Below are 23241 nucleotides of genomic sequence, written 5' to 3' on the forward strand. Positions count from 1 at the left end.
AAACATTGACGCAATTTTCGTTATGTTTGGGCTTTTCAAAGATTGCGTGGACCTTAATAAGCAGAAAAGACACGTTTAACGCATTAAATTTGTGTTCGTAAAAGATTCGGTTTCGGCCGAATCGCAACAAATTATTCGGCCGAAACCGAATCTTTGCAAAAATGATCGATTCGGCCGAATAACCGAATATTCGGTACATCTCTAATTAAAATCCCCTTTCTACGTTTTAGCTCTACAAGGTCTCTTACGTCACCGGCGGTATTTTATTAAGGTGTACATGCCCATGAAGTACGCGTTTTTCCACCATCTAATACATTTCAAAAATCATACGTTTTTGTTCATTATAGACACCCTTTAGTTTAGAACACTATAGCTACGTATGTTAGCGGGGCATGAATATGCAAATTTACCGCTCGGGTCAGTTTGTGGAACTGCTCGGCCGAACACCGAGCATTAAAAAGCAACGATGTTCGGTACCGAGTACTCGGGTTCTGGCTCGGCCCGGCCCATCCCTACCTTTCTGTCTCACATGTGCAATGCAGGTAAACGTAAAAGAGATCATAGACCTCTGCAACAATTGGCACCGTTTTGGACAAATTTGATGTAAACTTTGATAAACCCGGGAAGTTTACGAATCGTTTGTATCAAGGACGTGCACTGAAGTCCGATACAGACGTTTTATCGTAAATTACATTACACCGTATACCCACCACATACACTGTATGTAAAGAGTAAAAGGCTATGAAAAAGGCTACCACTACGTTCGAATCTAAGTAGTTGGAAATAACTAGTTATTTGTTTCACTCGGGCCAAACAAAGTGTTTAAGCCAGGGGTGTCCAAAGTGCGGCCCGCGGGCCAAATGCGGCCCGCCACGGCATTTCAAGTGGCCCGCAGCTGTTGTTTCAAATTTTATTTCGTAAGGCCCACAAACATTTAAAGTAAGGTTTTGGGTTGAGATGACTTGTGACTTCACGCAAACAAAGCTTCTCCATAGAACTACAATTACTGATAAAAAGCAAGTATACGATGCTGACGCAACAAAATCCCAAAACTTTTGTTCATGCCGTGTATTTTGTGTTATAATTGTCCAGTTAAAAGTTTGCTTTGGTCCGCGGTTGTCTGCATCGTTGGCCTGCGGTTGTCTGCACCTGATAAAAATTAGCCCCTGTTACAAAAAGTTTGGACACCCCTGGTTTAAGCGTTGGAAAATGTGAAACGAATGTAGCCTACAATAACACTTTTTGCTGTTTAGCTCAGGGAGTCGAACCGGAACTGAACCCCAACCCGTGAACCGGTTTGAGCAGTTTATTTCATCAAACCCGAACCGAATCCGAACCGCTAATTACGATTTTCCTATATTTTGTTTGCGGGGGACCCAAACCGGAACCGAACCTGTAAAAATGCAGTCCGCATATCTGTTTTGTGATTTTGTTCCAAAATAGCCCACTTTAGAAAATGTGAAAAAACAGTCACAGGGCGTGCCAAAAATAACAGTAGCCTACCCAGTCAAAATTATTTTGGAGTTTGATAAGGCCAGGTAGAAGATAATTAAAATTGAACGAATGAAAATTTGAACGGGTTTAAAAACCGTAAACCGGTTTGGACCGGATAATTTGCCCAAACCGGAACAAAACCCGATTAGCTAAATGTACATTTTTCTAAACATTTTACATTAGGAACTATAAGGTGTAAAGTTTTTTTAAATTTTTATTGATAATACAGTACCTCAACCCAAGTAGCCCTACCTAATCCCTTTTAAGATATTCCGTTGTAAATAGAAGACGATGTTGTTTGTGCCACCTACCGAAATTTTACTAACCCTGGGGTGCACAACATTTCGCCACGGCGACCGCATCGGAGATCCTTGTTTCACACACGGCTGCCAAGTGTTTGCTTGTTTTTGTTTCAGTATTACAGATGTAAAGAACAGGTTTATATCATCCAATGGCGCCTAAAATTTCCAGATTAATTTCTAACTTGATGCACACATCTAGCTGAACAGTCTGAAGATCATTTTTAACTGTCTGTGACATCATCTATATTGTGACGCTTGTGGTGACTGTTTTTTTCGCATTGTTAACATACAACAGGCGTACAAAAATTATATATGGACATAGGCGCCGAGTAGGCGGTGGCGGGGTAGCATGGCCACCTTGGGTTTGTAAAACACAGTGGCGGCCACCGTGAATATTTTGGTTTGTTTGTGGCGGTATTGCAAGAAACATCGTAAAATCTGAAAAAAACTTTGGCTTTTTAACAAGCGTGCTGGCGAAAAAGCAACAAAACGTATCGAAACTGCAACCAGTTTTTTTTAGTGCCTTGTTTATAACGTCAAACACACAATTGTTGGCAGTGAATGTTTGGCAATTATTGTGTACAATGCAATTGCACTGTGATAAATGGTTTATTTAGGTCAGTGGTTCTCAACCGGGGGTCCGCAAAGCGTTTTCTGGGGGTCCGCGACAACTTCCTAATTTTGCAGACAATTGATAAAGCGCTATTTAAAAAAATATGTCGCAGCGTTTTGAAACGGATAAAACTGAAAAGGATAAAACTTCACAATGTAATGGATCTTCGCAACCCAGTCAAAGTGATTAAAATTTTAGTCCTGGACCAAACGTGGTTGGTATATTCTGCACCCTTTTTCGGGTTGCTTATTAATAAAAAAGGCTAAAAAATACCAAAACCTTCAGGGGTCCGCGATTAGCTTGACAGTACCAAAAGGGGTCCGCAAAGGCAAAAAGGTTGAGAACCACTGATTTAGGTAATACAAGAGCGACAACTTGACGAAACATTTTTTAAACGTTGCTAAACCAATAATAACGTTAAACGGTTAAAGCCAAGTGTTCAAAATTAATATTATTTTTAAAAAATCATTTTTTTAGAGAATTTGACGAACGTTGCATTCTATTAAAAGTACATGTGGCTTTGAGGTGAAGCTCGTTTGGTTGCACGCTTTAGTGAAATCGTGACGTCACAATTTACGTCCGCCACCTTGCTTTTTTGTAAAACTTTAGAGCAGTGTGAAAATATTTAGCAAAACAAATTAAGTTACGTCGTCTCTGTGGCCGCATGTGTCCGTGCGGCCGCAGGTTTGCACTGCTGGACTCAAACTCAGAGGGCCACGAAGCCCATGATAAAACTTTCTAAGCAATCGTACTATTGGTATTTCTGTTGCAGTGATAACATGGCAAAGTTATTATTATTTTGCTGCTGGCCGACTCGTTATTCAGCTTTGAGTAAAACACATAACTTGTAAGTTCTAAGTGCTTCGTGGCTCGCACAAAATCCCTTCGAGGGCCGCGTGTTGATACAGAATATAGATGGTTTGCTGTAAACAGCCGTATTACAAACATTTATTTGCGTATGATGACGTCAATATGTTTTTCAAATTGTTGACGCCTTTAAAACAAAAATACACTTGGATAAAAATCCCCGCAATATTGGCGATAAATTTGCGCTACTAAATTTGACCATTGTTACATTAAGGTGATCACAGACTGTATGTTCATTGTCAGGCTACGCCATTTCTAAAACAGAGCCGATCTAACCGCCGAATTGGTTTAAGTCTTCTGGTGTATTTTGCGTTTCCACACAAACCTTTTCTCGTTTAACTTTATGTGTTGAATTAAAGAAACAATAATTAAACATGCAAGTAAAAAGCCTTGGTGTACGAGCATATAATACAGCAAAATAAACTAAAGAATAAACTAATACATTATTACATAGTTATCCACAATTAAGAAACTAGATTATTTTAGGTAACTAAACTGTTATTTTAGTAGAAATCTAATAATGAACACGACGTTCCACGACAGGGGTTAACGTTTACTCAATTGGTGAAGTTGTGAAGCAAGGTTGCGGTCACAGCAATCAGAATCACGTGGAAACGATTCATGGAAACCGCAGTTGCACCGCTGTACTGGAGCGCTTGAGATTTGAGACTAAACCAAAACACTTCGCGACTCTCAGCCACTGTCACGCTGCAGGAAATAAAATAAAGAAACATAAACAAGTTAGCCACCAAATATGAAGCTGTCATAAAGCAAGAAAATGTCATTTTGCCCAATTTATATACAAACAAAACAGACAACATATCCAATCACTTTCAACAACAACAGAAACATGTTTTTGCGACTTGAGCCACAAATTGCTATAAATAGCAGCTTATATAGCTGTCTTTGCTAAATACAGCATTTGTATTTTGTCTTGGTGTTTTGTGGAAAGCAAGCCAAAACTAAGATAAACATAAGTGTCCGACGATGTTTAACGACCCTTCGGTTTGCTATAACTCATATTCTAATAACTATTAATTAAGTGCTGCCTTGAAAAATACGTCTCATTTTTTACATAAGTCAATAAATAAAACAAAAGAACCCACGTGAACTCTATCATTGAGTGATTTCCAGAAGGCGTCCATTCGTATACCGAAGTATTGCTTTTAAAATTGGTATTGGAGTGGGTGACTGCATCGTTCATGGTCGTACACATCATTAACTTGGTGTTGTTCGGAGCATTTCTCCACATGCCAAGCGGTGTATTGCCACCGACCGTTCTTGCCTGCAACAACAGGCCTCGGTAGCCAGTAGTTCCGGAAGCACGGTTGTCGTTGATCCATACTGTTGGGGAAAGCACAGTCAAACATCAAATGCACCCGTTTTGTTTTTGTTTTTCTATAGTTGGGACTCTTCCCTTTACTTTACATGTAAGACTAATGTTCTGTTTCAACCTGGCTAAAGTACAATTTGTGGATTGTGTTTTCACTGTCCATAAGTTTTCAATACACAATGATTACATTTTTGTTCTTTTTAAAAGCAACAAAGCCAAGAAAACAATCACTAGATTAATTAATTTGTATGGGAATTATTTGTGATACATTTTGCTGAAAAAATATAACGTTGTCCACTTTACCACGAACGAATTGGTTCGCTCTGTAGGTTTGTGAAGAAGTCATGACCGTGAACGGAGTATCACCGGTTTGTGCAGATATTAATCCGCCACCTCCCATTGCCTGATGCCTCGGCATCAAAGTCGTACATGCTCCATCTGGTGCTCCATTTGGTAAACCATTGATTCCAACAACAATCAAGGTCAAACAGTAACCATAAACCACCGAAAACCGAAGCGAAGTGCAATGCATTGTGCAGTAACAATATATCAAAGCAAAACCAGCAAACTGCAATCTAGAGTAAACAACATTTTACCAAGTCGCAACACGCTATTATAGTGCAAATATCCTGTTTTAAAAGTTAACTACGACATTCTGACATGAACGATGGTCACTTGCTGTACAGCTTTCCATCGCCGCCTTAAATTACTGCCATGTGCAGTTTGACCAGTAACAACGCTTTCATAACAACTTTTGTTTCGCTGAAACGAGTAAGGCGCCAAGCCTCCGACGTCAGAAAAAACACTGCGTTCATTCTGCTTGGACAAGCGCGTTAAACCCATAAATGTGAGGCCGTGTTCTTTTTAGCTCAAGTATTTCGAATCGAAGAGAAACAAACTGCAGTGTCATTGCCAGCGAAATAAAGCTGTCAACCTCCATTCATGTTGTGTCAACGTAATTGCTTTAAATTTGCGTTCAAGCGAATAAGATATCAAAACTTCAGGGGAATTTAACACCGCACCCCAAGTCGTGTTTTGTAATACTAGGGTTTAAATTTAGCCTGTGTTGATTATTTTCGTGACAAAAAATTGTCAGCACGAACTTATAGCAGGCAAACATCAGCTACAAAATTACACATTCATTAAATCTATATTTATGCACGAAGCTTTCATGTCCATTTTTTCATGTCTGAAGCCCATTTCAACGACGACGGCGAGGGCCAACAATGCACAATAGGATACCGATTTTTAACAGAAATTTTCCCACATTATTTACCATTGGGCTAAATATTTTCTAACGTTTTTTTACACTATATTGTTTCCGCAGGCAGAAACGCATGGATTTTAAGGCATGTAAAATTTTCATAATGAGGACCAATTTAAAAATTCGCAATCTTCACAGCTTGCGCCCCATACTTCCTACATATGTAGGTTCGATTCACCGTAACAAAAACTAAAAAATGACAGCACAACAATGGCGTTTTCAGCATGCTGTTTATAGGCTATTCAAGAAACATATGGCGAAGAAATTGCGAGCAGGATTGTTTTGCTTGGTCGCTTTGTAAGATAGTTTGTCAACCCCTGGTATAGCCTACTAAACATTTAAAACACGATGGGACTATTTTATAGTACGCGTTCAAAGTGCACTTTATTTACTGCTGAACAAATACCTATAGCCTAGTTTGTGCAAGTTTGTTAGAGGACTGTGTTTTCAGATATAAATCCTGACCGATGGGTTGTTTTTTCAAATAAAAAAATCCTTAGCGTATGGTCTGCTCCAGCCATTTTTGTATTTAATATATCATAATTCATGAGTAAAATTCCGATAAATGGTTAATGCAGGTTTATAATTGTTGATTTCACATTTGGTGAAGGAGAGTTATTACTGCAGCTATACTTCGTCATAAAAGGAGTTATGTGACTTGACGCTAGTGAGAATGGCGAGGCTTAAAAAACTAACCAACCGTGCAAAACACCTTAAGAAACCAATGCTTAAAAGAATAATTTGTCTTCGCTCAGCAAAAGAAAAAAGGTGGATATAAAAGCATTTATACTTCCACGCAGTCACGAAATAAATTCAACACCCCAACTGCTGCTAGATTAGTCAAAATTGCAAACCAAATCAATCAATGAGGATGCCACCAACCAAACTATAGTCTGGAAACGTTGTCGATACAAAAACTCGTTTTTAATATTTGTTTATTTAACACAGCGGTTCCCAAACTGGGTTCCACGGTACCTCAAGGGTTTGTGAAGCAACTTATTTGTAGGGACCGCCACAAGTTTGAAGTCATTATACAATCTGTTTTAGTGTTCACGAAATCTGTGTAAGTCAAGGTAGAATTTAAGGAGATCTCCATTGCAGAACAACGCCTTTGTTCTATCACAAGTAACAAAAAAGACTTGATTGCGCACGATCCTGATGTTTTTTGGTTTTGTCTGTGATGTCACATTTCCTTCGACTAATTATTTATGCGCATTTATGCAAAATTAGTTTTTGTTCTTTAATTTGTAGTAAAAATGAGAAAATTAGCTGGTACTTGTTAACTCATGCTTCCGTTTTCCAAAGGCATTCAGCTTTATGGACCGCCAGTCGTCGAGAAAATGGCCGTTAAAGGGACAGGTATAGAAATAACACTGTAAAAACTGTAACACAAGGAATGACAACAATACACAACGCAATGCTGCTGTCACTGCAGAGACTGCAAGACCTTTTTAGTGTTTTTTGTTGGGGAAAATTGTCGATATTTTGGTTTGTACGAATATGAAAAATAAATCTTGAGAATCACTAATCTAGGGCCTAGCCTAGATTCTAGGTCTAGGCCAGGGGCGGGCAACTTCTCCATTCGGCGGGCCTGATATGGGAAAATGAAGTACTTGGCGGGCCGGATTCCTGAATCGATACATTAATCGCGTATTTATCCAATGATTTAAAACGGATTTTTGACCACCTAAACCAGGGTTGGGAAACCTTTTTGTTTATAAAGGCTACCAAACGATTTATCGACACTCGTGTATAGGCCGCATAGACTATTTCCCAGGCCAAGGACAGTGATGTTCAAACTTTTTGACTTACAGAATGGTCGTTTTGCTATTTCCTCGTAGTTTGTGGGACTTACGGTCCAAGCTAATTAAAATTCACTACATTTTCATCTTCACTACAACATTCAGGATTTATTTAACCTAGAAATTGCTGAACCTGGAGTTTTTGGTAGTCCTATGGAAATCGCTTTATGTACCACTATGGGACCATGGGTCTTGTTTGAAAACCGCTGCCCTGGAACTAATCAAAAAATAATCTGCAATAAAATCAAAAATACGTTTCTGTCTATTTTTTTCAGCGCCTGGTGCAGTCGGTTATATCAACATCTTAAAAATTTATTTTGCCATCGAAGGCCGCACTTAGTGCCCTAAAAGACCGCATGTGGCCTTTAGGCGGCAGGTTCCCCACCCCTGAACTAGGCTATACGTGTGGAAACAAAGGAAACCGTTAAAGTAGGACACACACAAGGTTGGTAGTTATGTCGTAACAATGGACGTATGGTGCAATGGAATTTTTTTTTGCTATTGGGGAGCGTTACTGTCTGTTACAACTGTAATTTGACGTAGTAAGTAAGTAATGGGGGATTGCGGCAGACTGTGGCCGCGGGCCACATTATCATGTAAGACCGGAAACTGTCCGCGGGCCGCTCAAAATCCCGTCGCGGGCCGGATCCGGCCCGCGGGCCGTATGTTGCCCACCCCTGGTCTAGGCCATACAATACGGTAGAGGTACTTACACCATAGCTCACGTCGGCAGCACATTTAGCTAATTTACGATAGGTTGGGCAGGAAATGAATTATTTATTTAGCGGCTAAAGAGGGGAAGGGTTGGGAAGAAAGTTTTTGAAAATTACTTTAAGAACTAATTTTTTGGGTTAGTTTTATTGAATATTTTATGATAATACCTAACCCCAACCCTAATAGCCTTAACCGTAGGCATATTTTGAGATATACCGTTTTCAATAGGATTTGTGCTCTTTGCGCCACCTATCGAAAATTAGCTAAATGTGCGGCTGACGTGAGTTATGGTGTTAGTAGATTTTCCACGTAATACATGCCAAATGATGCCAATGTTGCATCACTAATATGTAATATCAAAAGTCAAAAAAGTACTTTAGCAAACTATAGATTTTCCATAGAACAGTGGTTCTCAAGTTTTTCAATATTTTTTCAAAACGGTCCCTTATTTGCCATTATTTCGAGTTTCGCGGTCCTTTAAGCCTGAATGTGTATTTCAGAAAAACGGAAGTTAATTGCAGGATTTTAGCTAGTTATGCAAAATTGCGCATAGCAATGATCCAACAGCATGTGACATCACAGACAAGACAAAAAAAACATCACAATTGTGCGCAAACAATTGCATTTTTGTTAGTTGTCATTCAATAATGGCTATTTTTTAACAATGGACACAGTCGATTCTCAATTTTACTTGCACAAATTGAGGCCAAATAAGATTATAGAAACCATTCAACCTTTTCGCGGTCCCCCCAAAATTGCCTCACGGACCCCTAAAGGACCGCGGACGCCAGTTTAAGAACCGTTGCTATAGAACATTCAAAACCCCAAAACGCTATGCAGTAAGTATGTGGGGTTGCATGTCTGCTGCATAAAGTTGAGTTAAATTAAACATACTTACCTGACTGATACCGTATTCTTCCAAATATATTCCTATTTCCTATCTTTCAAACCTGTACCATTTTCTTTCCGTTATTCTATTTATGAATCTGATCCCGTCTCTGTCACGATATATTTGTACAAAAACAAAATGGAAAAGTAAATATTTTAAGCAAGCTAATGGACTTGTTGTTCCCGGAAGCTGCAACAGTAATATTCTTACGCAATCCAATCTTTATTTAACATTTCTATGTCTCGCAATTTTTGTTCTTGTCCAGTCAAGTGATCCTACGCAGTTCACAGTTGTTTGACTCAAGTTTTAGTTTCCGTTAAAACTATATGTGAGTTGGTTAAATCTTCAGAATGCAGCAAAAGTCGAAACAATAAAGGGAATTATATCGTGAAGCAGTTATGCAATAAAAAGTCTGTGCTAGGATTGCAGTCCAAATAAACATAATTGACAATAAAGTGACATATTAACCATCCTTAACCTCATGCTGTTATCGTATCATTCGTATGAAACATTTCAAAAGATTTAATACTGTTTCAAATAGGAAATCGTCGAATGTGGGTGTTTTTATTACCGTTGGTTTGTTTGTTATCTGTAACTTGCAACCCTTTTTAATAAAGTATCAGCTGACTATATTTAAGTTGGTATTTCCTAAAAGTCTACAACATGGATTAGAAAATATGATTGATTTTTATTGTGGAATATAATTACCGAAATATTTGTAAAAAAAGATATGGTTATTGTCGTGATTTTTAGCTGAAAAAATACTTTTATTGTGGAGAATTGTTTGGTTAATGATTTCTGGTGTAGTAAATTGACTGGTGTTTTTTGTGGCTAATTTTTAAAGGCACTTAAATTTTTCATTATTATTCTTGTAATATTTAAAGTACTTAACACTTTTTTGGTTCTCTATTGTTAGGCGTGTTTTAAGAGTCAGTTGTTTGATTACTTGTTGGTTTATTGACCACCTCAGCAACCTAAAATATATCAAGTTTGTAGAGCTCTAATGGCAAGTATTTTTATTCTGAGGTGTCGACGTCCTATACAGGTTGCCTTTATGAATGCGTGTAGTACAGTGCACGATAAACAAAAGAAAAAGTAATTGTATATGTTTAAACATTGACTGTTCTAGCCCAAATTCAAAATAGCATAAAGTAAAAAGTGCAATTTGCAGATTCAGAATCCAAACAGAAGGGGTTAATGGCTGGTGTGTTAACGCATAATAGCTGATTGTGGAAAATGTGTGTTTTTTAAACAAACTTTATAAATCAAGATCATACAGCAATTCTGTTTTTGTGTTAGTGACAAGCAAAAGTGTTGCCAAGTTTATAAATATAACATATGTGTGGGTACCCATGTGTTTCTGTTGCTGAAATAAGTAAGTTGTCGCCTTATCGGGTGCAAGGTAGAGCATGAAATGTATTTTTAACCTTAGGAAGTATATATATAATTATATACATATAAATGGAAAACATATTTTAATATGCCATAGGGCATGTGGGAATGTTTTGGAAAACTGTCCACTTTATATATTGTAAATTTTAATGTAAATACTGCATTTTGCATGTTTTTGACGCTCTGGTTTTAATAGTTAACATATGTTTACCTTTTTAATTTTTCAGGTTAAGCATACATGTATTGAGGCTATGCTTCAAATGTATTTCAGATACCATAGTGAGTTGGTTTATGGTTAATTCAAAACAATGAATCATTCCAAAGATGCAAGTCCTGCTGTGTCCAGGAATCTCCTGACTGGCTCGGGTACATACAATGTTCGGGCAACCGAGGCAGCAAGAGAAAAGAAACAATCGGCTGTTAACATTTCAGTTGTGTTATTGGATCACACAGAAGTTGTGTTTAAAATCAACAAGCGTGACCGAGGGCAGGTTTTGCTGGATCTGCTTTTTCAGCACCTCAGAGTATCAGAAGTCAAATTCTTTGGCCTTCAGTTTCCCAGTGATGTTCCTGATACAATGCGCTGGCTTGATCCAACCAAGTCAATTAGAAAACAATTTAAACGGGGCTATCCCCACATTCTGTTCTTTCGCATCAAGTTTTATGCCAATGACTTGTCATCTATGAAAGATGAATTTACGAGATTTCAACTCTTTTTACAACTTAAGTTGGATCTCCTTGAAAAGCGCATACAATGTCCCCAGTCAGCTGCTGTCACAATGGCCTCCTTTGCAGTACAATCAGAACTAGGAGATTACAATGGAGAAAAGCACAACTATGTGTCTGAATTTAACTTTATTGCCAATCAAACAGAAGAATTTGAAAGGGAGGTTATTCGACTACATAAAATGCACAGAGGACTTTCACCTTCACAAGCAGAAAGTTATTTTATCAAGAAAGCACAGAAAATGGATTTGTATGGTGTTGAAATCCATCATGCCAAAGACAATGATGAAGAAGATTTAGATGTGGGTGTCACCTCATTTGGAGTTGTTTTGTATCAAAACGGTTTTCGTAAAGATGAGTTTCGCTGGTCATCAATAGTGAAAATATCATTTAAAAGGAAACAGTTCTATATTCAACTAAAGTCAGATGGAAAAAGAGACCTTGGTCAATTTGAGCCTGTTTTTAGTTTTCACATGGACAGCTATCGCGCATGTAAGAGATTGTGGAGAAGTTGTGTTGATTTCCATTCATTTTACCGCCTTGATCGTTGTATGAACAGCTCATGTCTTCACCAACAACAATCCAATGACATTCAACACAATCAGTCAGGTGACGGAAAAGGAGACAAACACTTGTTCGGCTTTTTGACTTTAGGGGGTAGGGGAAAGTTGAAGGATAATGATGAATGCGTTGACTCACCAAGTCACCACAAGTATTTGCGACCAAGAGCAGGATCTGCGAAATCAAAGGACAACTTGACTGAGTCTTGTAATGGTGACAGCAAGCATGATGAAAAGGCACCACGGAGATTAAGTGCACCACCATCTATGTCATATGGTGTTGGTGCTACCCAGATTACAGATGAAGGAATGCTAGAAATATTGCGCCAACAGCATGCTCTTGCTGGCAGTGTACAACCTAAGGATAATGCATTTTTTGCAAATGACACACCAGATGGTAGTGAAATAGAGCACCTCCCATCACCAGTACAAATTCCTATTCAGTACCATTCACCAGATCCAGCACTGGCTGCCTCATTTCGCCAGGTACATGTGAGAGCAGAGGCTGCTGGAGAAAATGATGAAATAGCAGCAAGCGAGTTATCTGCCATCACCACAGCTGACAGTGAATGTAGCAGTGTGCTTACCTCGAAGACTGACAAGTCATATGTTTTACCCAACAACTCTGAAGTTCCTTTTCCCCACCAGGCCAGTGGGCCACAGCTTAATGGACTTCCTGATGACTTAGTTGTGGTGCGAGTTAAGCCAAACAGTGAAGGCTGGTACGGATTTAATGTGAAAGGAGGGGCTGATCAAAATTTGCCCATTGTTGTTTCCAAAGTGGCCCCTAACTCACCTGCCTCACTAAGTACTCCACACTTAAATGAGGGTGACCAAGTTCTTCAAATTAATGGCAGAGATGTATCCACACATACACATGAACAAGTTGTCAGGTTTATTCGTTCCACAAGAGAACACCATTCCATGCAGCTGGTGCTACTGGTTCGGCCTGTTGTAATGAACAATGACGACTCAACTCAACAGAATAACTCATCACTGGCTCCTGTTGAAAGTTCTGTTGCCACTGATGATGAAGGTGCTCTTCTGCATAGAACGATGGAGTGGCTGGAGGATATGTTGGATAGTAATGAAATTATAGCAATGTTTGAAGGACTGTACAGAAAAAAGCCTGGTGCCACAATGCATGATGCAAGACTACCACATAATATTCCTAAAAACAGGTATCGTGATATTGCACCTTATGACAACACAAGAGTTGAGCTTACTACTGGAAGCACTGATTACATCAATGCAAATTATGTTAACATGCACATACCTGGTGACAACTGGACTAACAGATATGTTGCGAGCCAAGGCCCACTTCCAAATACATCACTTGACTTTTGGACAATGGTTTGGGAACAACAAGCTTCCTTGATAGTCATGCTGACCACAATTACTGAACGGGGTAGACCGAAATGTCATCAGTATTGGCCTGATGATGGGAAAACCATCCAGTTTGGACCTTGGTTGGTTGAATCTATATCTGAAGAAATCACACATTCATTTGCTTTTCGTGACTTTAAGTTATACAAGTGTGAAAGTGAAGATACCAACATAGATGAGAGCACACCTGCTAGAAATATCAGACAAATGCAGTACATTGCATGGCCAGATCATGGTGTTCCTGATGACTCCAGTGACTTTTTAGATTTTGTGTTGCGAGTTCGCCAGAACCGAGTTGGCATGAAATTACCAAGTATTGTGCATTGTAGTGCTGGAATTGGTAGAACTGGTGTGTTAATCACCATGGAGACTGCCATGTGTCTTATTGAAGCTGGGCAACCAGTGTACCCTATTGAGATTGCTCGTACTATGCGAGATCAGCGAGCTATGATGATCCAAACTCCAAGTCAGTTTAAGTTTGTGTGCGAAGCTATTTTGCGTGTCTACAAAGAGGGCCTTGCCAAACCCATATATGAGGATGATTTTGATGAGCAGGACTCTGCTGAAGATGTTGAACATGATCAACTTAACAATTCAGACTTGCGTGAATCAGCTACATCGTGACATGCTGACACATTTCTTGATGTTTAATGTTTGTTTTGGTAAAAATCATTTTTGTGCATATTTTAACACTGCCTGTGCTTTTGTCATTGAATGGGACCAATGCAGTAGATTTTGTTTTGTGTTATCTTTTAACTATAATAGTTTATGTCCAATGGTTTTATTTTAAAGAATATCTGCGCAACAGCCACTGTCATGGTTTGGGCTTTCCAATTTAAACGAAAAATTTACTAAAAAGTGCTAAATAAGGCATTTTGTTACATGATAAACCTTGCTTGACAATTTTTTTGTTTTTTTTAAATTATTGAAAGGTTGCTAGGCCATTTATTCAAGTTCCTTGTGAATCATCGCTGCAGGTATAAGAAAATGTCCATGACCTATAACCCTATTGGAGAGGATAAACATTAAATATCATTGGATAAATAAAGGCCTTTAGTGTCCAAGTAATAACTTGGTGCCGCAAACTAAGCTAAATAATTTTTTAATAAAGATGTTGGTTGAAATACAGCTGCTCGTTTTTTGATTTATGACATATTAATTTGACATTTTTTAAAAACTTTTACTTACATTTTTATGATTTTTTGCATTTTATTGTAATTAGGTGAATCAAAAATGTACCTGCAAAGTGTAGGTTTACCATTAGTCAACTTTTAATATTCTTTCATGACTAATCACTATTTTGTCACGTGCTGTTAACATAGTAGATTTCAATAAAATTACAACTCTAAAACACAAATTCTTTTGCCAATTTCTCTGCTTCTGATAAAAATAACCACAAATTAAGCTTCAATGATTATTTCCAAATTTTCTTCAATGTATATAAATGCTCACATAATCACAATAAAAAAATATTAATCGTCATTTTTCATTTTACACCTTTTGTTTATTTTACCACATGTTATTCATCTGCATTGCCCATAGCCTGTACACACCATGGTTTGCTGTTCACGTGGTTGTGCACCTTGTTCTGAAAATTTGTTATAGTACTACGGTATAACTTCTATCCAATAACAGTTTACAACTTGGTTTAAATGTATTCATGTAGACAACAATATGTATTCAAGTTACTGTACTTGGATCTGTAATTCTGTGCAATGTAGTGGCTTTTTCACAAAAAGAACCCAGTATGAAGTGTTATGCCTATCGCAGTTTGTTTTACTTTTAAACCATTTCAATGGAAATTATTTAGAACACAACTGGTCATTATTTTGCTCTTCCAGTGTTTATTAATAGTGAAGTAACTGCATCATGTGTATGCACACTTGTGTATTTTATTCACACTTTGCTTTTTACTATGGCGCTTTTCACTTTCTTTTGAGGCTAAAATGTTTATGCTTGTCTGTTACTAATTGTACAGATTATGCTAATCGATGCTCTTTGTCTTTTATGTTTTTCAAGAAACATTAGTAACAATTGCTGTGTGAAAAACTGATTAAAATGGGTTCTGTTCTTGGCCTGTGTTCCTTGAGCTCGGTAAGTTTTGTGGACAATCAGTTTGTAACTGTTTGAAAAAATAGATTAGTCATATAACTTTACATATGCGACAATGATGTTTTTTTGCCATAGTAAGTTCTATACAAAAGTTTGTTTTTCAGCTTGCTTGTTGTTGTGGATCAGCAGCATGCAGTTTGTGTTGCAAAGCTTGTCCAACTTGTAAGAACTCAACGTCATCCCGCATTGTCTATGCTCTTTTTCTATTTTTGGGAACAGTGGTTGCTTCAATAATGCTTGCTCCAGGTTTAGAAGCTAAACTGAAAGAGGTGGGTGAATTTTAAAGGGCAAAACCTGTGCTTGATGTGCAATGCAGGGTAATTCTTACATTTATTTCATTGTTATACATGTAACATTACTTACTTAGGAACTGCTGTATATATCGGTTTGCACGTAGATTTTATTTAGGAAATCCTAAAACAAATCACTGAATCCCAAACATGCAAATGTTACTGACAAACAGCTTTACCAAAAGTAGCAGATATTGCTGTACTGTTTAGTATTAGTGGCCAACTCATCATTTTTGCTGCATGGTTTATATTAAACACCACTATTTGCATTGAAGTTTTATTTTTAACAGATACCCACATTCTGCGAAGGTGGAAGCTCCCCAGTGGGTGGATTTGTGGATTGTAATGTCCTTGCTGGTTTTCTCTCTGTGTACAGGTTTGTAGTTGTTGAAAATATTTTATTTAATAGTTATGTCTTATGTATGTATGTTTTGCAACATTAAGCATTTCTCATTTATCTCTGTTAATACCACTTCCCGCTATGTAACACAGTGATGTCAGAAAGTATGACAAACATTGAACAGGAAGTGTACGTAATCGTTATGCACCTTTTGTTTTCACCTCAGCACACTGTTTGCATTGTGACCCTGCTAACACTTTTATGGTTCCATTTATTGGATATGCCATCTGTAAAAGCAATGTAAAACTGTGTAATAAAATAAATTCGATTTTTTATAGGGTTTGCTTTGGAATGGCTGGCTTCTTTTTCTTGCTGGCAACTCTTATGGTATGTGTTAAGAACAGCAAAGATCCCCGTGCAAAGATACATAATGGGTTAGTACCATAGCTTCAATCTAAATATATCTAAATAAGTATGAATCCCTAAAAAATACAACAAATCACATATGCAAAAGTCTTTTGCTTTGTTGTACCCAGATTATAGCATATGGAAGGTGTTTTAGTCAAAAAATAAATAGCAATTGCACTGAAAAGGCATACTGAAATTATACACAGTCCTTTACCAAATTGTTTTTTGTTAAAAATGCCTTTGTTGCTGTTCTGTGAAAAGATTTAACACCATGCCACCATTTACTAGCATTACCTTGGTTCAACCGAAATCGAAAATTTTACCAGCAGATATTTCTGCTTAATGTTTATTAAACAACCTCATATCAATGTTGATGGCTTTTGCCAAAATGTTTGAACACTAAAGCATGTCACTTTACATGTATTTTGGCCATTATTTCCCTTATTAAACCTGGTTAGGTCATAGAATAAAATTCGCAATACTTTTGCCTTGTTTGTACTAAACTGTTTCTTAAAACACTTTCATTTTACTCAACAAGGTTTTGGTTCTTCAAATTTCTTGTCCTGGTTGGGATCACAGTTGGAGCCTTTTTCATTCCGAAAGGGGATTTTAGTATTGCATGGTATTACATTGGATTGGCAGGGGCATTTGGATTCATATTAATCCAGGTTGGCAATTTGTGACCCCTTTTTCAAATGTACTGCGTCGTCAACAGTCAGCATGTAATGTTTTTTTGTCAGCTCGTACTGTTGGTTGATTTTGCCCATGCCTGGAACGACTTTATGCTGGAAAAGAGAGAAGATGGAGATTCTCCACGCTGTTGGACTATTTTGCTTCTGGGGTCTACAATTTTCAACTATGCTGTTTGCATCACTGCAGTGGTGCTTTTCTACATCTACTATGCTTTTGTAAGTTGTTCTAGGCAGCAACGTTTTATAACATATCCAATGCATTGCCATTTATGTTTACCAGGGTGATTGTAGTACCAACAAGGCTTTTGTCAGTGTCAACCTAATCCTCTGTGTGGTGGTGTCAGTGATTGCTATTCTGCCTCGTGTACAGGAAGGTGGGTAAAGTACCGTTTTAGCTGAGTTCTGCAAGCTTCCATGTAACAAGATCTGATTATAGTGAACAAACTGTCTTACAAACCTATAGTATCTGTTGCCTTCCACAATTTTGCAACATTTTTACATAATGTGATTTGGATCTGGTAAACGCATTTACAACTTTACATTGTTGTCATAGCCCAACCACGCAGTGGCTTGCTTCAGCCTTCAGTAATCTCCATGTACTGCATGTACCTTACCTGGTCAGCTATGACAAGCAGTCCTGACAAAATCTGCAACCCACCTCTTGCAGAAGTTGCACAGGTTTGTGAACAGTTTTTGGGCATTTTTATGTAAAAAGACAGTAATACAAGAAATATTAACATTGAGTTAGCCTAATACTTGTTTTATGATGGACCGTTTTTAACTCTCTGTGGAGGTTTCAGCAGTATTTTGGAATCTGATTTACCATTAAAAATAGAAATTATTCATGTGACTGAATGGATGATAAGCTTACATCTTTTTTTAATGTCATATATGAATACTACATATGGAATTGACTTATTGAGCATCCCTGAATTAAAAAATGGGCACTAAATCTTGTGTGAATAGCAAACTGTCCCTTGATGCATGGCCAAACTATACACTGTAGTTTTTTGCTTTTTAGATTCCATTTGCTTTTTCACAAACACTATGTTAAGACTGTATTTTCTGATGGTTTATACTGTAATCAAATGTTTAAATATGCAAGTTCTTATTGATAAATGGGTAATACCAATATAGTATCCCTCTTGGGGTCATCAACAGGGCAGCAGCATATTAGGTACAGCTTATCTAGACACTACCTCAAGATGGACGTTATTGATTGCTCCTAACTACTAACATTCATCCAGAAGATTCCTGACCAAATGTTTGGTTTATGCCCTCAGGTAGTGAAAGGTTGCCGATTGATAGTAACATGATCCTTTGCAAAGATAACAACTCCAATTGGTCTGTTGTTGATTTCTGATCCAGATTGTACGCTCTGAATTATTTCACAGAACATAGTGGGTGGTGGAGGAAAGTTGACTGTGAATGGTACAACCCCTTCTCCACAGACTGATGGAGTTCAGTTCTGGGACGGGCAAAGCATTGTTGGCTTGTTGGTTTTCTTTGTTTGTGTGCTTTACTCAAGGTATGCATAAATATTTTACAAGTGAAATTAGTTTATTGAAGATTTTAATAGGCTGTCTGCATGCTAACCAAACTTTAAAACTCAAATGAACAAACTTAAAAACGAATGATTATTAACTAATTAAATATCTATTACTGTTATACCTTTGTGATGTCCATCTACAGTAATTTGTAGATTATCAACAGACTGTTTGTATTTCTGTTTTACCTTGCAGCATCCGTTCTTCAACCCAAAGCAATGTGGACAGGCTCACCTTTCATGAGAATGTAGTGCTGGATGATAATGATGGTGACAAGGATGTAAGTAACCTAATCCTGAATAAATATTTAAGTCTAGCACAAGTAGCAACCCATACATTAATAACACCACCAGTATGTATCCTCCAAATATTTAGTAAATAAAAACATAGCAGGGTAAATTTAAGCACATTCTCAATTAAGAGCTATTAATTACTTGCAAAATCATGAACTTTAGTTGCTTTGTGTTTTCAGGTTTTGGTGAAAGATGCTGAAGAAGGTGGTCAGAAGATTTACGACAACGAACAGGAATCTGTGGCTTATTCCTACTCCTTCTTTCATCTCATGTTCTTTCTTGCTTCTCTCTACATTATGATGACACTTACCAACTGGTATAGGTAAGAAAAGCCGTTAACCAAATTTTGTAATTACCAACCCTACAGTACCTTGTGCAGAGTTAGACCATTGTGTATGTGGGGTCAAGTTTACATGGGAAGTTTTTTCTCTTTAAAATATAGAAGTTTTTTCCCACTACAGCTATAATCAAAAGCTTCAATTTCAAATCCATTTTAGATAAAATACATTACACCATACTTCCTTATTATTTGTCTTACAAACAACTGAATGACATGACTTCCATTGTGCATTGTTTGTTTTCAAAAGAAAACAACAACATTGTTTTGAAAAAGTTCAGTTATTGTGGTAATACTCAATGCTTTTATGTTTAAACAATTGTCAGAGCAGGCAAAGTCAGCCATGTTTAGTGGATCGAAAGTTCTGTGTTACAAAGACATGCAGACAATCGTTGACTTTGTTTGATTGTAAATAAACTGGTGTTCAAGGTTGACAAGACTAGCTATGGTCTGCATATCCTATTAGCTGTTCCTTAGGACTGAAAAATCAATCATTGATTAAATGCAAAATTAAACTGGGTTTCTAGAGGAACATGATACTAGGCCAGAAATTTAAATATTCTGTCAATACTGCAGCAGTACAAAAAATTAGGTTTAAAACATGTAACATGCAGTCATCAAAAATATGTGGACAAACTGAAAAATATTATGTTGCTGCAATATTATGATAGCTATCTCACTCCCTATATATCTATAGTTACATGATTCTCCAGTTTATGTCGTTATGTGGAAAAATGCAAGCCAAATTCTTGTGTGTAAAACATTTTTAAAAATTTAACAAGTTCTGTGTTCATTATTAGTCTCAAAGTATTAAAGTTTCTTTAAGCACTGATTTTTTTAAATTTTAGTGACTTTTAACTTTGTTTGTACGTTGGTATTTCTGTGCCTTTGTTTCAAAAGCAGGAAAAGATTGCAGATACACATATGTCCCACTGTAAAAACCTTGTTTCAATTAGATTTAAATAGCAGTATACACTCTTTGTAGAATAACTTGTTAGCATTAAAATATTATGATTGTTCTTTTAAACAGACCTGATGAGGATTTTAAAACAATGCAACACTCGCTTCCTGCGATGTGGGTGAAAATATCCTCCAGTTGGATTTGTTTTGCTCTGTATGTGTGGACCCTGGTAGCACCAATTGTCCTCAGCAACCGATCGTTTGAATAATTGTTACAGAAATGTGTGTAAATCATCATATGTGTGTCATAACTTTCCTCTCTGTGTAAATACTTTATAGTACTGTGTGATCATAAATCAATAGAATAAGCATAAATAAATGTACCGTTTTGGATCTTTTTTCCTGGTATTACCTGAAAACTAAATTAAATAGAGCAGCAAGAAAATTTGTAATTGTTGTAAAATGAGTCCTGGCCATTTTGTCTTATGCGTTTGTTTTGTCATCACACAATGTTTTGTTTTCCGCACTTAATGGTTTCCCGCTTAACTTCATGTGTTGTATAGTGTTCTCGAACTATTTTAAATGATGCAACCTGCCATATTGAAAACAGGTATACAACAAAAATGTTTTTTTTTTAAATTAGGTGTAAACGTTTTATGGTTAAAGTGCACAACAAACTATTAGTAGATGTTGGAGTATGCGTTGCTTTGGTTTTTATTGCAAATATTTTAAGTTTGTAACTGACGTGTAACCTTGGACCTACACAGCATAACCTTGACCCGATGTTAGCAACAAATCCCAAATAGTAGATACATCTCTTCATTGAAATAAAATTCTTTTAACTGTGCTTTTGACTCCCATTGTAAATACCCACTTGTTGTGTGCATTGAATAACGCTTCTTACATGTGTGTGTTTAAAAACGGTGATCGATTGTCGCTATGAAGATCACGTGTCTAGTTTACGGGTAAAAACCCAGAACACTGACGCGTATGACGTTGCAATACCAAAATTTGGGCTTTATGTACGTAAATAGCATCGCCGTCACATCACGACGTGTTGTATTGTATATTGAATAAAGTGGCATCAATACCTGTCTGTTTGCTTCTGCACAGATGTGACGTAGCGGCGCGTCATCGACGTTGCGCTGGTAGTTATTGATCAGTTCCGGCGCATCAGTTAATAACGCCCACGCTTGTGGTGACACCAGTTGCTGTAGCACACCCACGCCTACTTTGCATTGTGAGGCGGCTCGTCTTGACTTCCGCTTGCCAAGGTGCAGTGTTTTTTTAAAGGTGTTTCCAGCGGTTTCCCAAAATTTGGATTTGGCTATTTTTGGTATTTAAATGAAACAATTGCGGTCTCTTAAAACTACTTAGCGGTCACCCAAACCAAACCTTAAAAAAACCCTGCCAAGGTGTATTAGCAATAGAGCCAAAGGACACGCTTCCTTAAATAATGTCGATAATTTCAATGCGATCCGTGTTGTTTTTGTTACTGATATACAGGGTTAAATTTACCATTACCGCACGTAAAATTAATGAATGGCATTGGTGAGACGGCGCTGGTTATGCAAGGTGCAAATGTTAACCCAGTTTTTTTTCCCTCCTAACTCCTGGATTTATCACTTTGTTTTTTTCTTCCTGGGCATCGTTCTTGCATATGTCACATTTACCACTAACATTAGCAATTTTATATCTGTTCAATTTTCCCTGACAACGGTAAACATTACAACCGACCGGCAAATACAGCGACTGTGTTCATCAAAAAAAGTAAATCAAGCGTTTCATCTGACTAATTTAGCCCTAATTTTTTTCCGAAATGGTTTTATTATTGTCAACGTAAGAATTATTTGCTACGTTTTTCCCCATTTTCTTTTAACCATAGAATTATTATTGTATTTAAAAAAACAAAAACTGCTTAACTTTTCCGTTTCACTTTCTGTAACTCACAAAAGCTCGAAGGATTCAATTACTTTTGTGCCCTTGTGTAATCCGCAAGGAAGAAAGTCAAAGCCCAGATAGCATGCATAAGATGTTTTTGAAGTAGCACGACTATGCAACGATTTTCTTTAACCAAGCAGAAATCATATGTCACAAGTATACTCCAAACTTCTTCGAATTGAATGCTAGTAAACCACAGAATTGTGTGATTTCAGAAATCTGTATGTCAGAAAAAAATAACCACTAGGTTGCGCTGATGGGCTATCGATGCTCTTCTTGCGTGCATAAGTGCACAACCAAACCTAACTTTAGTTGAGTTGAGTTGAGTGTAGCTAGGCTATTTTAATTTGTGTCAAAATAGCGTAAACTGAATAGTGAAAGATGTTAAAAGTGGCCAAGCAGATCCTTAAACTTACCACATGTGTTAGGGAAAGAATGTGAAAAACGTTGGTGGAACCAGTCAAGTTGGGACCTAGAAGCTAACCACCCGTGTTGGGGAAAGAGGGTGGGGTTCAACAGGAAAAGAAACCCTGTTGGATAGTTTCAGGCGCCGGAAGAAGAGTGCAGCACAAAACTCAGGGATGATATTAAACAGTAGGCTATGTAGTTGTACTCAGTGGTGAGATTCAATTTTTTTGTCAGTCGGTTCTTCGACAAAAGTCATATTTTTCGGCCGGTTCTGTTACAAAAAGTCCATTGACCGCCAGTAATGCTAACCGGTTCGCTGATCTCATAAAATTTTGTGACACGGTTCTATAGAACCGGTGCGAACCGGCTGAATCCCACCACTGGTTGTACTACATTACTCCAAAAATGGCACAAAATTACAAACAGATAAATAAATAAATAACAAATATAAAAGTAAAACAAAATTAAAAATGAGTCTATGTCTATGGGTTGTCGCGTCTCAGGAAGAAGTTTTAAAGCTTTGATTAGAGTTTGACGTCTCCGAATAGGTTAATTTGTGGGCTGTCAACCTGATTTCGAAGAAAAACGGCGCAAGTGTGTGGTACCATAGATTACTTACTAAGTAATCTAT

General features: G+C 37.4%; 3 protein-coding genes across 3 annotated transcripts; 2 read left to right on the top strand and 1 right to left on the bottom strand.

Annotated features, from left to right (window-relative positions):
* Positions 1-3323: 3323 nt before the first annotated feature.
* On the bottom strand, positions 3324-5766 carry LOC145239215 (putative defense protein 3). The gene is made up of 3 exons (XM_080102503.1): positions 4913-5766; positions 4383-4620; positions 3324-3984 (listed from the first exon to the last, which is right to left on the bottom strand). The coding sequence occupies exons 1-3, from the start codon at positions 5139-5141 to the stop codon at positions 3834-3836; spliced, it is 618 nt and encodes a 205-aa protein (XP_079958629.1). The 5' UTR covers positions 5142-5766; the 3' UTR covers positions 3324-3833.
* Positions 5767-10867: 5101 nt separating this feature from the next.
* Positions 10868-15364, top strand: LOC145237705 (tyrosine-protein phosphatase non-receptor type 4-like). The gene has a single exon (XM_080100672.1). It carries the CDS (start codon positions 10979-10981, stop codon positions 13964-13966), a length of 2988 nt encoding a protein of 995 aa, XP_079956798.1. The 5' UTR covers positions 10868-10978; the 3' UTR covers positions 13967-15364.
* LOC145237706 (serine incorporator 1-like) lies at positions 15341-21353 on the top strand. The gene is made up of 12 exons (XM_080100673.1): positions 15341-15436; positions 15559-15723; positions 16035-16120; positions 16423-16518; positions 17031-17160; positions 17233-17400; positions 17465-17558; positions 17738-17862; positions 18579-18712; positions 18927-19011; positions 19204-19346; positions 20392-21353. The coding sequence occupies exons 1-12, from the start codon at positions 15401-15403 to the stop codon at positions 20528-20530; spliced, it is 1401 nt and encodes a 466-aa protein (XP_079956799.1). The 5' UTR covers positions 15341-15400; the 3' UTR covers positions 20531-21353.
* Positions 21354-23241: the final 1888 nt, after the last annotated feature.

Source organism: Phallusia mammillata, chromosome 7 (genome assembly GCF_965637545.1).
Source record: "Phallusia mammillata chromosome 7, kaPhaMamm4.hap1.1, whole genome shotgun sequence".
NCBI classification, from domain to species: Eukaryota; Metazoa; Chordata; class Ascidiacea; order Phlebobranchia; family Ascidiidae; genus Phallusia; species Phallusia mammillata.